This window comes from Aedes aegypti, chromosome 1, assembly GCF_002204515.2.
Source record: "Aedes aegypti strain LVP_AGWG chromosome 1, AaegL5.0 Primary Assembly, whole genome shotgun sequence".
Taxonomy (NCBI): domain Eukaryota; kingdom Metazoa; phylum Arthropoda; class Insecta; order Diptera; family Culicidae; genus Aedes; species Aedes aegypti.
Genome location: NC_035107.1, coordinates 164,371,013 through 164,386,685, shown reverse-complemented (window position 1 = coordinate 164,386,685; position 15,673 = coordinate 164,371,013). Strand labels below are relative to the sequence as shown.

The 15,673-nt window shown below is 36.6% G+C and overlaps 1 protein-coding gene across 2 annotated transcripts in view; it reads right to left on the bottom strand.

The window, feature by feature from the left end:
• LOC5569913 (serine-rich adhesin for platelets) overlaps positions 1–15,673 on the bottom strand; it is a 1,178,520-nt gene that overhangs the window by 76,011 nt on the left and 1,086,836 nt on the right. For both annotated transcript variants that reach the window (XM_021852955.1, XM_021852960.1), the window contains exon 14: positions 5,614–7,026. In XM_021852955.1, coding sequence (XP_021708647.1) covers positions 5,614–7,026 — 1,413 coding nt within the window. The remainder of the gene's footprint in view (positions 1–5,613; positions 7,027–15,673) is intronic.

The window sequence follows — 15,673 nt, the reverse complement described above, 5'->3', positions numbered from 1 at the left end:
CCCCTTTTCAATTTTTGACCAAGACATGACAGGTATACTCCTGTCGAAAACTTTTCCTAGGTAGTTTGATTGTGTAGGTACTTATCCGGTGTTAGTATTTAAGGTAGAGAGATGCGACGATTTCTTCAGTGGATACGAGTAACTGACACTGAAGAAGACTGCAAGTGGTAGTCGAAATACGCGTATCTGTCAAAGATAAGCATTTAGGAGCGGAATTAAAAGGTACACGGTACTCCATCTGCTTTAAAGTTTCTCTATTTGAGATTCTGCTCAGAGGATTCGAACATTCATTAAAGAGTTGTTTCTTTGTTTAAATATTTTTACGAGCTTCAAAAACATATATCGAGGAATCCACTATGCAGTACAATTTCGTTCTATGAAGTAACATCGTCTTTCCGAACTACGTATCTAATGCCTGATGGTTTAAAATCTATATCTTTGTTATTTTTATAATATTCACGTTATATCTATCAATATCCTCCTGAAACCCATGAAAATTACCTAAGAATTTTCCATAAAGCAAAATTGATCATCAATGAGTTGGTACTGAAAATCATGAAATTTGCTGAGCCCCAGGCTAGGGTTTGTTCCAGATCTACAAGTAACCACTTTCCAAGGAGCATCAAATCCGTGACATGGCCGGATGGTCCCAAGTAAGGAAAACTGTAGTTGCTTTGATCACTGGCGTTGGAAAATCATGAAATTTGATGGGTTCCAGATCGACAAGTGGCCACTTCCCCGGGGGCACCAAATCCGTGAGGTAACCAGGTGATGCCAGAGTAACCCACGATGTTCTAACATATATATTCATTGTTTTTACAGGGTTTTCCGAACAATGAACAGATTTAAAGCGGTGTACATAATGGAACTGGCAATCAAAATTATAAAATACCAATCCAAAATAATCTATTACCCCAATGGAATCCGGAATAACTCCGGCACTGTGGAACCAAAGCAAACCATATTCTGGCCATCAAAACTAGAATAGATTCCCAATCGAATGGAGCTAAAAGAGATGAAATCGGTTGAAATTTGATCAAATTAGAGCTGATCAAAGATTAAAATTGTATGCCAAAAACTATGTTACTACCGCAAAGGTTAACGAGCACGCATGCATGTTTACTGAAAGTATCAAAAATTCGGCCCACAAAGTTACAGTGATCGCCAAAAAATAAAGATCATTTTGCCGTTTTTCATACATAATGCCCAAGTTTGGAAACTTGTATCTTTACTCCTAGAGCTCTGATTGATCTGACATTTCTACCGACACACTGTGTTGGATTTTGTCGATTTCATGCGCTTTTTGGATAACACTCAAACCGTTGTTTTTGTACGGAGAAGTTTTCTGGTACCGTCAAACGGGGTAACTTGCAACAATTTTCAACTTCAAAGCTATATGGATGAAAAATTTGAGGATTCAGATGAGACAAAAACCATCCGGTATCCTAATCGCCAAATGCCAGAATACCACGCAGTATTAATTTTATCAGTATTTGATTTTCTGGGATCAGGGGAGACGAAAAATGTCCATTTTTAATGCTACCCCTGATGTGGGGTAACATGCAACACACACTGCTACCTAAAGTACACTAATTAGACTTAACCTTTATCGTGTACTTATGATCATTTAATAATTTTCTGCTGTAAAAGCATGACAATAATCAGAAACAGGCTACTCCACTTTTAAAAAACTATTTATTATTTATTAAATAATGAGTATTAAATCAATTCGATTGAAAACTTCATTGGAATTGCATAGGCAGCCCACACGGGGAAGTTCTAGTATATTATGAGTCTTGAAAATTATAATGCAACTTTTCTACAAATACATTGATATTTTAAGTTATACTTCACATAACTTATTTTTTTATACATATTTAAATCAAAACGACGTATTGCATTATTATTATATATGTCTTAAAATGATCTCTGTTGGTGTTTTGACACCAACCCAGATGGGGCCCAGATAGCCGTAGCGGTAAACGCGCAGCTATTCAGCAAGACCATGCTGAGGGTCGTGGGTTCGAATCCCGCTGGTCGAGGATCTTTTCGTAAAGGAAATTTTCTCGATTCCCAGGGCATAGAGTATCTTCGTACCTGCCACACGATATACACATGCAAAAATGGTCAATCGGCAAAGAAAGCTCTCAGTTAATAACTGTGGAAGTGCTCATAAGAACACTAATCTGAGAAGCAGGCTCTGTCCCAGTGGGGACGTAACGCCAGAAAGAAGAAGAAGATGGTGTTTTGACATAACTTTTATCATATTCCATGTAGAAAGCTCCCAATGCCAGATGTGCAAGGTAATTTTTGTACAGATTTTCAAAATTATTGATTATTATCATAAAGAAAATAAAACTTTATCTAATAATAATGCGTTTCACGTAAATTTTGTAGCATATAGTACAAAACATGTATTGAATTGATTGAGGTCCATAAATTTTAATGTTACTGAACTAATATATGTTCAATTTTGCCTTTTCATGTATTTTCGATGACAAACGGCAAGAAATATTGAACAATTGAGATCAAAATTGCTGTTGCAAGTTACCCCACAAGGGTAGTCAAAAACGTTTTTTGAATTTTTATAGTGTTTAAGCATCAAATTATCAAAAGTATTATATTGCCAATTTGTGCATTACTAGGTACTGTAACTAATAGCAAATGTCTCGAATGACATGTTTCTACCGTTTGTGTGGAACGAGGAACGTTTTTCAGCATTAATTTCATACAATCCAACGTATAATATGATTTTCACATCTAGCAAACCAACCAAAAAAGAAACAATATCCAAACCCTCGCCAAAATCTTCTGTTGTATACCTAAGGTCAATCAACGGATAAATAAATTATAATAATTCAACTCAATGCTAAACAAAACGACAATACGGTTACATGTCGATGTGTTGCAAGTTTCACTCCTGTTGCAAGATATCCCGTTTGACGGTATACTAAAGCGCATCTTTTGATGCAAAAAGTTTTGTGATCAATTCACCTAGCAGTGAGATAGAAAAACTATTTTTTCATAGTGTTTAGATAGACGTATGGTGTCTTCGGCAAAGTTGTAGAATTGCCCATTTGAAACAACTTTGTCGAAGATATGATTTTTCTTTCTCTTATACTTTTTGAGATATATGCCGTTGTATGTGAATGACACCTTAAAATCTTATATTTTATCATATTTCTTTCCCAAGATTTTTAACATTATTTGTGTTTTCTACAAAAATGTTTGTCATGAAAAAACCCGTGTTTTTGCTGCACATATCATTTGAAGTAACAAAGTTATTCATGAATTACTCTTTTCTCAAGGGGTAGATAAGGCCCCTTTAACTGGCTTAGGCGCAAAATGGCGCAGACAACTTCTACAAATCATGAAATAACCATATCTCCCGTTTCGGCAGTTGATAAAAACTTTTATCTATAAGTGTCTTTGCGTCGGTTTTTACTATCAAACAAATAAGCCTTATTAAACCGAATTCTTTCAATAATTCGTTTACTTTAAGAAATAGAGAGGCCCGATGCTCAGCAACACAAGTGTTTTAAGATATCTCACAATTTTGTAAAAAACATGAAAAATGTTAAAATCTTGTAAAAGAGTTATTCATTTTTTAACAGAATGTACACAACATTGTATGAAAAAAGTCGTCTAAAATCATTTTTGTTCATTACTTTTTACTAATTTTTTTTATTTTTTCATGTCTTCTCCAAAGTAATTAGATATCTTAAAACGCGTGTTTTTGCTGAACATTGGACCTCTCTATTTCTTAAAGTAAACGGATTATAGGTCGAATTCGCTTTAATAAGGCTTATTTGTTTGATAGTAAAAACTCACGCAAAGCCACTTATAGACAAAAGTTTTTATCAACTGCCGAAAGGAGAGATACAGTACTTTCATGATTTGTAAGAGTTGTCTGTGCCATTTTGCGCCGAAACCAGTTATAAGGGCCTAAAATAACCCTTGAAAAAAAGGTAATTCATGAATTACTTTGTTACTTCAAAAGATAGCGAGATTATATGTTCAGCAAAAACGCGGGTTTTTTCATGACAAACAACTTTAAAGAAACACAAATATTGTTAAAAATCTTGGAAAAAAAAATTATAATAAAAAGTAAGTTTTTAAACAAACTCCGTTCACATACAACGGCATATATCTCAAAAAGTATAAGAGATAGAAAAATCGTGTCTTCGACAAAATTGTTTTAAATGGTCAATTCTACAATTTTGCCAAAGATACCATATGTCTATCTAAATGTTATGAAAATATAGTTTTTCTATCTCACTGCTAGGTGGATTGATTACAAAACTTTTTGCATCAAAAGATGCGTTTTAATATACCAAGAAACTTCTCCGAACAAACTATATTTCTTAAATCAACGGTTTGAGCGCTTTTCAAAAAGCGCATGAAATCTACAAAATAAAACATAGTGCGCCACTAGGAAATAACTTAAAATTTGCGCAGTGAAAAACACCCACAATTTTGATTACACACTTTGAAGTAATCGCAAATGTCCCATCTCGAAAGAAATGTCATAGTTTTGATATATTATGAAAAGTATGAACTTCAAAGACAAAATTTGTTCTACTAACTTGTTTCTCTTTTTAAATCAAACATTGTTGCCAAAGGGTATATTGCTCTTAATCTTTTCGTTTAAAAAATAGTTCAAAACAAATAATTAAGCATTTTTTACAAAAAGGGGCATTTGCGATAACTTTAAAGAGGGTGATCAAAATACTGTTAACAATATTCAATATAGTCATGAAAATACAGATTTTTTGCTATACAACCAAATGGACAAAGTTTGCTTGATAACGCGCTCTTTATTATTTTATGTTGCTCATAGCGAATGAAAAACCTGCGTATTTTATTCAAAAATCGCATATTTCTATGACAATACCCTTCTTTTTAAATTAATGCCAAGTAAATTTATTACGCTCTCTAATAAATTTTACGGTAACATTCAGCACATAAAACGCTGAATTCAATTCGTGAATTCACATTTTTCTTTAAGAAAAATTAATTTGTTTATTTTGGAACCATATAGCTTAGCTCTTTATGCGAGTTGTAATAGTATTACAGTAATACATTCACATCGGTAAGCTTCTAAATGTTCTCCAGAGAAAGTAATAATCATCCTATAAGTTGCAGGAAACAAGAGAGGAGTCGTCTGTAAACTACGCCAGGCTCTTGGGCATTTAGGTGAACGAGACGATCAATACAAAATTTGGTTGTAAATAGCCAAATTTTCGCGACGTAATTTATGGATTACCTTACAGCAAAATCAAAACAAAATCGCTGTTTTGAAGTTAATTTTCAACATATTATCTTTTTTCAGCAATACGCCCGTATAACATAAATCTGAATAGCCCAATTCCTAGTTTTGTGTGGAAAAATACTGCAGTTAAACGCAAAAAAAAAAAAAATAGAACAACACATTTAAATGCAGGAGTTGCTCATTTTCCATAATAATGTTCACAAAACAGTGCCATACAAGAACTGGATACAATACATACTGCATACAATCTTTGAAAAAAAGAACACATAAATCTCTAAATTATGCAAAACATTTCGCCATCACCATTCATCAAAATCAACTAATATATGATAAATACGTACCAGATAGATCAATACGAAACAACGGAACATCGCTAAGTGCACTTGTGATATTGAGCCGAAGCTTGCGGGTTCTCGAGTCATAGGCTTCCAGAAAAAAATGCTGCGGCAATCCTCCATCGTATCCGGCAACACACTCGAGCTCCATCGTTGTGGGAGCGCTGCTTTCGACGCTTTCCATATAGTGGTTAAACGGATGTACACTACCGCTAGGATTATAACCTACAGCAGCACCTGTGTGTCTGGCACTGCCTCCCGTTTCCAGGGAGTGGTATCGAATATTATCGAACCTCAATTTCGCTGCAATTGGTAGTTCTCTGGCAGTGCTGTGATAATTATTCCTTTCGGTAGGACCGGTACTCGAACTAATGCTACTACTACTGCTACTAATACTGATGCTGCTGCTGCTTCCCTGGATGGTTCTGATGCTATCCTCGTCTTCCTGATTGCCACTGGTGGTGCTATTGAAAATTTCATCATCATCGTCGAAATGTGTTTTATTTATTTCATTTTCTAGATTTTCATTAAAACGTTTCTCTCTTTTTGCCAGTCTGTGATTAGCATCGGGTGTAGTTCTGGCTGCTTGGAACCGATTTCCAGTGCCAACAGTCGAATACGAGTTAGATTGGAAGCTCTCTTCGACTAGCGTTACGGTGTTAAACAAATTCATGCTGCTAGTTCTTTCATTATTCGAAATTGTTTTTCTCTTATTCTCTTCGTCACTGGTGGTCGATGCCGACGAGGATGATGCTGTGAATGATCCTGTTGATGGCGAAAAACTAGACGAACCGGATGCTGATGCTGATCCTCTCACTTTTCCCGATGCGGAAGTTGCTGCGAGTGCAGACGATATTTGAGCTGCCACCCGTGGCTCCCCTCTTTCGTCTTCTTCTTCGTCATCATTGGTTTCCCTGGAGGTCAATCCCACTCTGTGATGACTAGGTGCACTAATTCTTCCATAGCTGCCACTCATCCCCATCTTGCTGCTCATCCTGTCCAAACCATGGGTGGTATTTTTCTGTTTGATCTGTTCACGTCTTCGCAATACAATGTCACCACCATCAGTGCTACCGTGAAACGTACTTTTCTGATTAAATTTTGTAATATTCGTTCGCTCGTTTGACACGTTCCGATCTTTAACGAATTGTGTGCTGATATAATTAGATTCTCGATAATGCTGACCTATGGTAGGGATTCCGTTTGACGATAACACCGACGAAGACAACGATGCTGAGGCTGCGGCGGCCGTTTCCAAATCACTACTGCTTCCATGCGACCCGTAGTAAAACGATGTCGACGACGAAGACGAAGACGAAGATGCTGACGCTGCAGATGAATTAGATGTAGTACCGTGCGGTGTCCCCAGTAACGTTGAGTAGGGCCTGAGGGTGCAGTTGCGCAACGGGGCTGGTTTTGCTGAGTTTTCCGATGTCCAATCGAAAAAGCCGCACGGAGTAGAAGGAAACAGAAGTATTTTCTGATATTATTCTTGGGGAGAGTGATAATTAGGTGAAAATTGGATTGTAAATCACGGTGTGTCTGGAACCGTTGTGAACGAAAACAATGTTTATCAATTCGACACCTACCATTTGGAAGATACAGTATTCGAGTATTTTATCCGTGAATTTGTAATTGTTTCAATAAGGGAAACGAAAGGCATTGTGGTTCGAAGGTTTTGAGCTATGTTACGTACGCTATGTCCAAATTTTCAAGTAGGGAGATTAGGGCATTATGAACACACGGGGCGAAATGGACATCACCTCTCTGAGAACATACATATAACATAAACGAATCGTGCACTGTATGGAATTTATATTGTATATGAACTGTTTGACGGTGTAAACATTTCTTTTTGTTTCAATTGTATTTTAAATTTGACTTTTTTGATTTTTTTTTCTCAGCCCAAATTGATATATAAACAAGACAGTGGAAGAATCTAGTTTTTGAGCAAAGTAACGAACCCAGAGATTTTTTTCTCGCTAGTGGAAGCTTTTTTACATACCAGAACGATTGACGTTCTCATTAATAAAATTGTTATCACTTAATTCCATGAAAATATTCATTTTGTCCCAATACATTTTAACCAGCCTTGTTTTCGACTCAACACTGATGCATAATATATTTTTTATCGCTGTAAATAAATGAATGTAGCACATCGTACCAATATGAAGCTTGAAAACTAGCATCACATGGAAATACCCATACTTATGCCACCGCAGGTAACTTCTGCTCCGTCTCTTTTTAATTACAGTCGAAGCTCTTTATAACGACAACTTTTGTAACGACAAAAGCTCTCTATAGCGACATTTTTCGGTCCCATGAAAAATATTTCAATGTTAGATCTATTCTCTATAACGACTTTCCTCTATTGCGACGGTCCCTTTCGATGTCGCTATAACGCGCTTCGACTGTAATGAATACCAAAATAAAATCAACGGAAAATTTACCTACTACTTATCACATATCTCCCTCTGATTTTGAATTTTTAACTGAAAAATTGAATCAAATGATTGATGCAATGTTCAAAACCTTCTCAATAGCTGAAGCAGTCCTAGTTGGTGTAAAATTTACTAATAAAAATGGTATTCGATTACGTTTTTCTAATGGATCTAAAATGTTTTAATATTTTGAATTGTAATCGTTCTTTGAATGGCAAGGAGGACGAGCTGTTTCATTTTCTTACAGCTAATAACATACAAATAGCATTTATAACGGAAATTCATTTAAATCCTGGATCCAACCTCAAAAGTAATCGGAACTTTTTATTTTGCGTAATTACCGACCGGATGGAAATCAACTCGCATTAAGGCTTAAGAATCCATCATTCAATCATCAGCAATCATTAAAAAATAAAAACCATTTTTTTCGTTTAAATTTCAATTGATTCGCATGAGAATCTACCAATTAGGTATAGCAAGTACAATGCAATGATATATTTTCTAGAATATTGCTTCAATATTGAGCAATAAAACTGGTTTTGAAAATTTGTAAAAGGATAATGGTTATTTTCCTCTTAAGTCATTTTTTGTGATTAATGACTTTCATGCAAAACATTCGCGAAGCAATTCTAACAGCATAATTTTATTCAATGAATGCTTTTCAAAATATTTCTCAGTTCAACTCCCACTAGCCTTATTTTTTAGGAACCCTTCTACAATTAATTTGCACATACCATCTCTAGTCACTTTTGTAAACAACTGGTTACCCACACTGATTTGGATTCTCACCATGTGCCTGTTACATTTCATATATCCCATGAAGAGGTTTTCAACCCTATTCGTGATCAAACGTCAACATCCCACCGCAAAATCGCTAGTGTTTGGAGGTGATTTTAACCTCCAACTTGTCAAATAACCTCCAAATCATCACCTCCAAGTTAGTTCTAATAGCCTCCGTTATATGAAATATGGTGGCGCGTCGATCGTCGCAAGTTTATCGTTAAACAGTCAATAAGCTTCACATTCAATTATTTTCGAGCCGACTGAAATACATCGAGAGTCAACTTGAATCAGGGTAGACAATTGTCACCGTCAAATGGAAAAAGTCGTCGACGAAACTAAAAAAAGAATCGTCATCGTCACTCAACCAGCATTGGATGGATCAAGTTACTTGATGTTAACATTTCTTTGCAAACAAAACTTGACAATGACAATGCTCTCGAATCTTTAACAAGCAAATAGCATTGCAATCCAAAATGTGAAGTTAGTTTTGAATCCGTTTTTTAAAAAGATGATTTTTAACTCTTGGTCCGTCTTAGTAAGGCGAGGGCTTTTTCAACGCGCTTGCGATCCTGCTATGAAAATTGTATGTCAAGATCTGAACAAAAAATCGTTTCCCACAATTAAGAAACAAAAATGTTGAAAATGAAACTTCTCTATTGGACCTAAGCCATTTAGAATTATCGTAAATTAAAAAAAAAAACTCAGAAGCCAATTCCGGCTTTGAAAGAGGATAAAAAAATGTCTACTCATAAATTGCGAAAACCTCAAAAACTTGCTATACAGTTTGTAAGAACGCACAATTTTAATTTAGGTTTCACTAGTCCAATTGAAAATCAAGTTACTCAGGGTTTCTTAACCATTCTCAGTCAAGAGAACTTTTCGAAAATTCCTGGAAAACTTTTTTTGGGAGCAATCAGAACTATAGATTTGTTAAAAAAAATAAACATGGAAGCCTCCGGCGATGATAGAATTTTTTACATCCTCATCAAGAAACATCCAGAGAGTAGCTTATCATTCTTGGTTGATATATTTAACAAATGTTTTCAGTTGGAATATTTTTTTGACAAATGGAAAAATCCCACGGCTGAACCAAATTCAAAATCGGACAAAGAAGCTTCTTGCTATCGTCCAATCAGCTTACTATCTTCCATCAGTAAACTTTTTGAAAAGGTAATTTTTAACAGAACTATGGTCCATATGAACGAAAATGCAATGTGCGCCAATTAAAAGTTCAGATTCAGACAATGACATTCGAACACTTATATTTTTTTTTTTCGTATGCAAAATTTGATTAGTTGCAACAAATCTGAAAGATTTTCTACTGGTCTTGCCCTTCAAGACATAGGAAAATCATTCGACAATATTGGCATGAAGGCTTGTTAGAATAATCCAAAGTTATTCGAAAGATAATGCTTCATATATCATATGCTTCAAGTTAATTATCAGAACTCCAAGTCTGAAACACGTCTTGTAATAGCTGGTGTACTTCAAGGAGGCATTTTGGTAAAATATTATACAAAATTTTAACCTGAGTTACTACAGTGATGTCGAAACTCTTTGCTTGCCGATGACACTGCCTCAATTTTTGATAAACTATGAAAAAATGTGTCAAAAATATTGATTAAAAAGTTACAGATAGGTTATTGGAGCTTGCACCGGTGTTGCAAATGATGTTCCAATTTTATTTTGTATTAGTTTTCTGGTCTACTTTTTTGGAACAGGCTAACTGTTTGGTCCATTTTTTATCGGTTTTGGACCAAGATTTTAGCTGTTCCAAATCTGGTTTGACACATGTTTGTTAACCAGTTTAGATTTTTCTCCCTGAAACAGCCAAGCTGGGGGGAAGCTTCTTCGATTTCCTTCAAAAATTGCTCTGGAAATTTCTTTTAGACATTCGTTTGGGGATTTGCTGCAATAATTATGCCGGGGATTTGCTCCAGAAAAACCTTCGGGTATGTATTTCGGGTATGTTTCTCCGTGGATTTCTACTAGGAATTCCTCCGTGGATTTCCTTCAGGAATTCCTCCGGGGATTTGCTTCAGGAATTCCTCTGGTAATCTCGTACAAGAATTACTTCGGAGAATTCAGGCATTTTTCTCCTGAAATTCCTTCGAGGATTTTTTTTTCAGAAAATACACCCGGGAATTTTCTCCAAGAATAGAGATTTGCAGCAGGTATTTCTCCGGTGATTTCGTCTAGGAATTCTTCCGAGGATTTCACTATGAAATTCTTCCAGACATTCCATCCAAAAACTTTTTCGGGAGAATTTATTCGGGGATTTTCACCAGGAGTGTCTCATGGAATTTGCATCACGAATTTCTCAATGGAATGTCCTCCAGGCATTTCTTAGGTGATTTTCTATTATTTTGCTGAAGCTCTGGGGATTTCGTCCATAAATTCCACAGAAGAGGATTTCCAATAGCAATTCCTCCAGGCATTACTATTAGGAATTCCTCTGAGAATTTTGTTCATAAATTCATTCGGGTTCGGGATTTTTCTTTTTTGTTTTTAGATTTTTTCAGGATATTTCCTCCAGGAATTTCTCCTGGCTTTTCCAACAGGAATTTCTCCAGAGATTGCTCCCCAAAAACTCCTCCGAGGATTTTCCGTTTAATTCCTCAGGGGATTTCCAAAAACAATTCCTCCGGGGATTTCATCAAGGAATTCCTCAGCAATTTCATTCAAATATTTTTCTCAAGATTTTCTTCGGGGGTTTCATTAAGAAATTTCTCCGATGATTTTCTCTTAAAATTTACACGGGGATATTTAGGAACCTAGGAATTTCTCTGGGGATTTGCACCAGAAATTTCTCCGTGGGGTTTACCCCAGCAATTCCCTCTAAATTCATCTTAAGATATTTTAAAAGAAATCCTCCGGCAATTTCCCCCAAGAATTCCCCGGGGATTTCCTCTTAGAATTCCAAAGGAGATTTTCTATAGAAATTCCTCCGGAGATTTCATTAAAAAAATCCACCGAGTTTTTTCTCCAGGAATTCGTTCGGGGATTTTTTCAGAGAATTCATCCGGGGATTTGCACCAGGAGTTTCTTTCAAGGATTCCTTGGGAAATTTGCTGGATTCTGAACAAGAAATTCTTCCAGGGATTTCCTCCAAGAATTTCTTTGGGGATTTCCTCCACAAATTCTTCTAACGATTTCGTTCAGAAACCCTTTCGGGGTTGTATTCCAGGGAATTTCTACCGGAATACCACTTAAGAATTCTACGAGGAATTCCCTCGTGGATATGCTTCAGGAATTCCTTCACTACCCGAGCAGAAGAAAATAACTACTGAATACCAAATTGAAGTATTCCATACCAGATAATTTCCAATACTTACAACCTGAATGAGGTATGAATGAGCCTGAATGAGGTATAATACCTCAAATAATATCTCAAACATGTTCTACTGATACCAAATTGTTAATTTGATCAGGTATTGTAATACCTAAATAATACGTGATGGATTTTCATATAAAAGTGAAATTTTTCAATACCTCCAGCAGTCCTCAATAGCTATCGAATACCAAAATGAAGTATTTTTAATTGTTTTGAACATTTATTTCAAGCACCATTATAATACCAAAATGAGGTATTGACAACTGAACAATACCTAATTATGGTACAGCAAAAAATTACAGCAAAATATGGCATGCATAAGGTATTGCGAGTTATTATTTTTTTTTCTCCTCTGGTAATAATTATAATGATTAAGATTAGCTCCAGGATTGATTCCAAAAAATCCTCCGGGAAATTTCATCAGGAATTTCTCATGGGATTTCCATTAGAAATTAATCCTAGGATTTTTTTCAGAAATTTATGCGGAGATTTCATACAGCAAATCCTACGGGATTCTTTCCAGGAATTTATCCGAGGATTTACCCCAGGAATTCTTCTTGAGATTACCACCATGAATTTCTCCAGAAATTTCTCCAGAGATCTCCCTCTGGAATTTTTCATGGAATTTCCACCAGGAATTCCTGCGAAAGCTTCTTTCAAAAATTCTCTGGGATTCCTTCCAGAAATTCCACCGGAAATTTTCTCCATGAGTTCATCCAGGGATATCCTTCAGAATTTCCTCGATTCCAAGAATTTCTCCAGATGTTTCTCCGCGGTTCTCCTACAGGGTTTTTTCATGGAACTTCCCCCAGGATTGAAAAAGGATTGAAATTTTTGCAGGGATTTCGTACAGCAATTCCTTCTGGACTCCCTCCAGAAATTCCTCCGAAGATTCCCTGCGAAGAATTCCTCAGGGTAATACTAATAGCAATTCTTACGGGAATTTCGTCCAGGAATTTCTCCGGAGATATATCCAAGAACTCCTCCGGGGATTTTCTCCATAAATTCGTCAGAGGATTTCCAACAGTAATTCTAGATTTTGTCCAGGAATTCCTCCGAGAATTCTATTTAGAAATTCCTCGCCCTGAATTTCCACCGGAGATTTTCTCCGGTGATAAGAACTCCCCAAAAGTTCCTCCGGGCATTTTCTCCAGGGAAATTCCAATAGCAATACCTCCTGGGATTTTGTTCAGGATTTTCTCTGAGGATTTCGTCCAGGAAATCCTCCGGGCATCTCATTAAGAAATTCCTTAGAGGATTTTTCAAAGCGTTTCTCCAGAGATTTCTTCCAGGAATTCCTCCGGAGATCTCCAGGAATTGATCCAGGAATTTTCTCCGTCAATTTCTCACAAGAATTCCTTCGTGAATTTACGATAGATATTCCTCCGAGGATTTAATTAAGAAATCCTTCGATAGTTTTTCCTCCGGGGATTTTCTCCAGAAATTCCTTCGAGCATTTTTTTTTTCTGAGAATGTATCGAAAGATTTCTTCCAGGAATTTCTTCGGGGATTTCCTCTAGCGATTCCTCCGGAGATAACCCTCAAGCAATCCTCTGGGAATTTTCTCCAGGAGCTTCTCAGGAGAATTCCAATAGCAATTCTTCCAGGGATTTCGTCCAAGAATTTCTCTAGAATTTCGTACAGAAATTCTTCCGGGGATTTCGTCTAGGCATTGCCCGGGATTTTGCTCCAGAAATTAATCCGGAGATTTCCTCCAGGAATGCTTCCGGGGATTTCTCCCAGGAAATCCTCTAGAGGATTTTTCCCAGGGATTTCGTCCAGTATTTCCTCTGGGGATTTTCAATAGTAATTCTTTCGGGAATTTCGTCCAGTAATTTTTCCGGGATTTTTCCTCAAGATTTTCCTGCTGAGATTTTGTCCAGGAATCCCTCCGAGAATTATCTCCACTGATTTCTCTAGAGATTTCAAGGATTCATCTGGGAATATCTCCAAGGATTCATTCGTGGATTTTCGCAAGGGATATCCCAAGGGAATTCCAATAGCAATTTCTCCGTGGATTTCGTCCAGGACTTTCTCTGGGGATATCATTCAGAAATTTCTCCAGGGATCTCATTAAAAAATTTCGTTGGGTATTTTCTCCCGAAATTGACTCGAGGATTTTTTCAGAGGATTTATCCAGAGATATGCTTCGGGAATTCCTCTGAGGATTAGCACAATGAATTACTCCGGAGATGTCTTCACAATTTCTTCGTAGTTCGTCCAGGATTATCTTAGCTGTTCATCTAGGAATTCTTTCAGAGTTCCTCTCTAAATTTCTCCGGATTTCCCTCAGGATTTTTTTTTCAGCATACTTGGCAAGAATTCCTTCGGAGCTCCATTTGGAATTTCTTCAAAGTTTGCACGAGAATTCTAAAGTAGTTACTACGGGAATTCCTTCGGAGCTCCACAGTAAACTCCTACGGATTTTTTTTCATAGATTCTCAAGAAATTCTTTCATTGTTCCTTCAGAAATTCCTCGAATTTCCTTCATAAATTTCTCGAAGCTCAATATTTCCTCCAGGATTTTTTTTTTGGAGTTTCAACAGAAATTCTTCAGAGTTCCTATAGTTGTTCTTTGAAAATCCTCCGAAGTTATTTCGGAAAATTATCGGAAAATACTCCAAAGTTCCCAAAAAAATCTAAAGAGTTTCTCTGTGAATTACACTAGACGTTCTCCGGTAATTCCTCCAGAGTTCTCGTGTAATTCCTCCAGGATTTTTTTAAGTTCTTCTGTGGGGATTTCATTATAAAATTTTTCGAGGCATATTCTCCAAAAAATCCATAGGGGATTTTCTAAGAACGTTTATCCGGGCATTTCCTTCAGGAATTTCTCCGGAGATTAGCACAAGGAATTTCTCCAGTTTTTTTTGCAAAAAATCCTACGGATTTTTTCTTTCCAATATAAGAAAATTTCCACTAAGAACTGCTCCAGAAATTCTTCAGGCGATTTCCAATGGAAATTCCTCTGAGGATTTTGTTCAGGAATTCGTTAATAAATTCCTTCGAGGGTTATCTCCCACAATTTCTTCGGAAGATTTTTTCAGAAGAATTATCCGGAGATTTCCTCCAGGGACTTCCTCAGGAGATCTCCTCCAGGAATTCCTTCGAGAATATCCCCTTTGTGCTCATCAGAAAATTTTTAATAGTATTTCCTCTGAGGATTTCCCATGAATTTCTTGAGGGTTTTCCCCCAAGATCTCCTTCGGGGATTTCCTCCAGGAATTCTTTCGGGAATTTATTTCTGCGATTCTTCCGCAGATTTTTGCCAAGAATTCCTCCAAGGATTTCCCCCAGAAAACCTTCGGTGATTCTATCCAAGAATTTATCTGGGGATTTTGTCCAGACATTCTTTCGGGAATTTCCTCCGGGGATTTCATTGAGAAATTCCTCCGGGATTTTCTTCAGAAATTCGTTCAGGGATGTTTTTCGAGAATTCGTCCGTAATTTTCGTCCAGGAATTTCGCTGGGGGATTTACACCAGAAATTTCTCCGAAGATTTCGTCCAAGA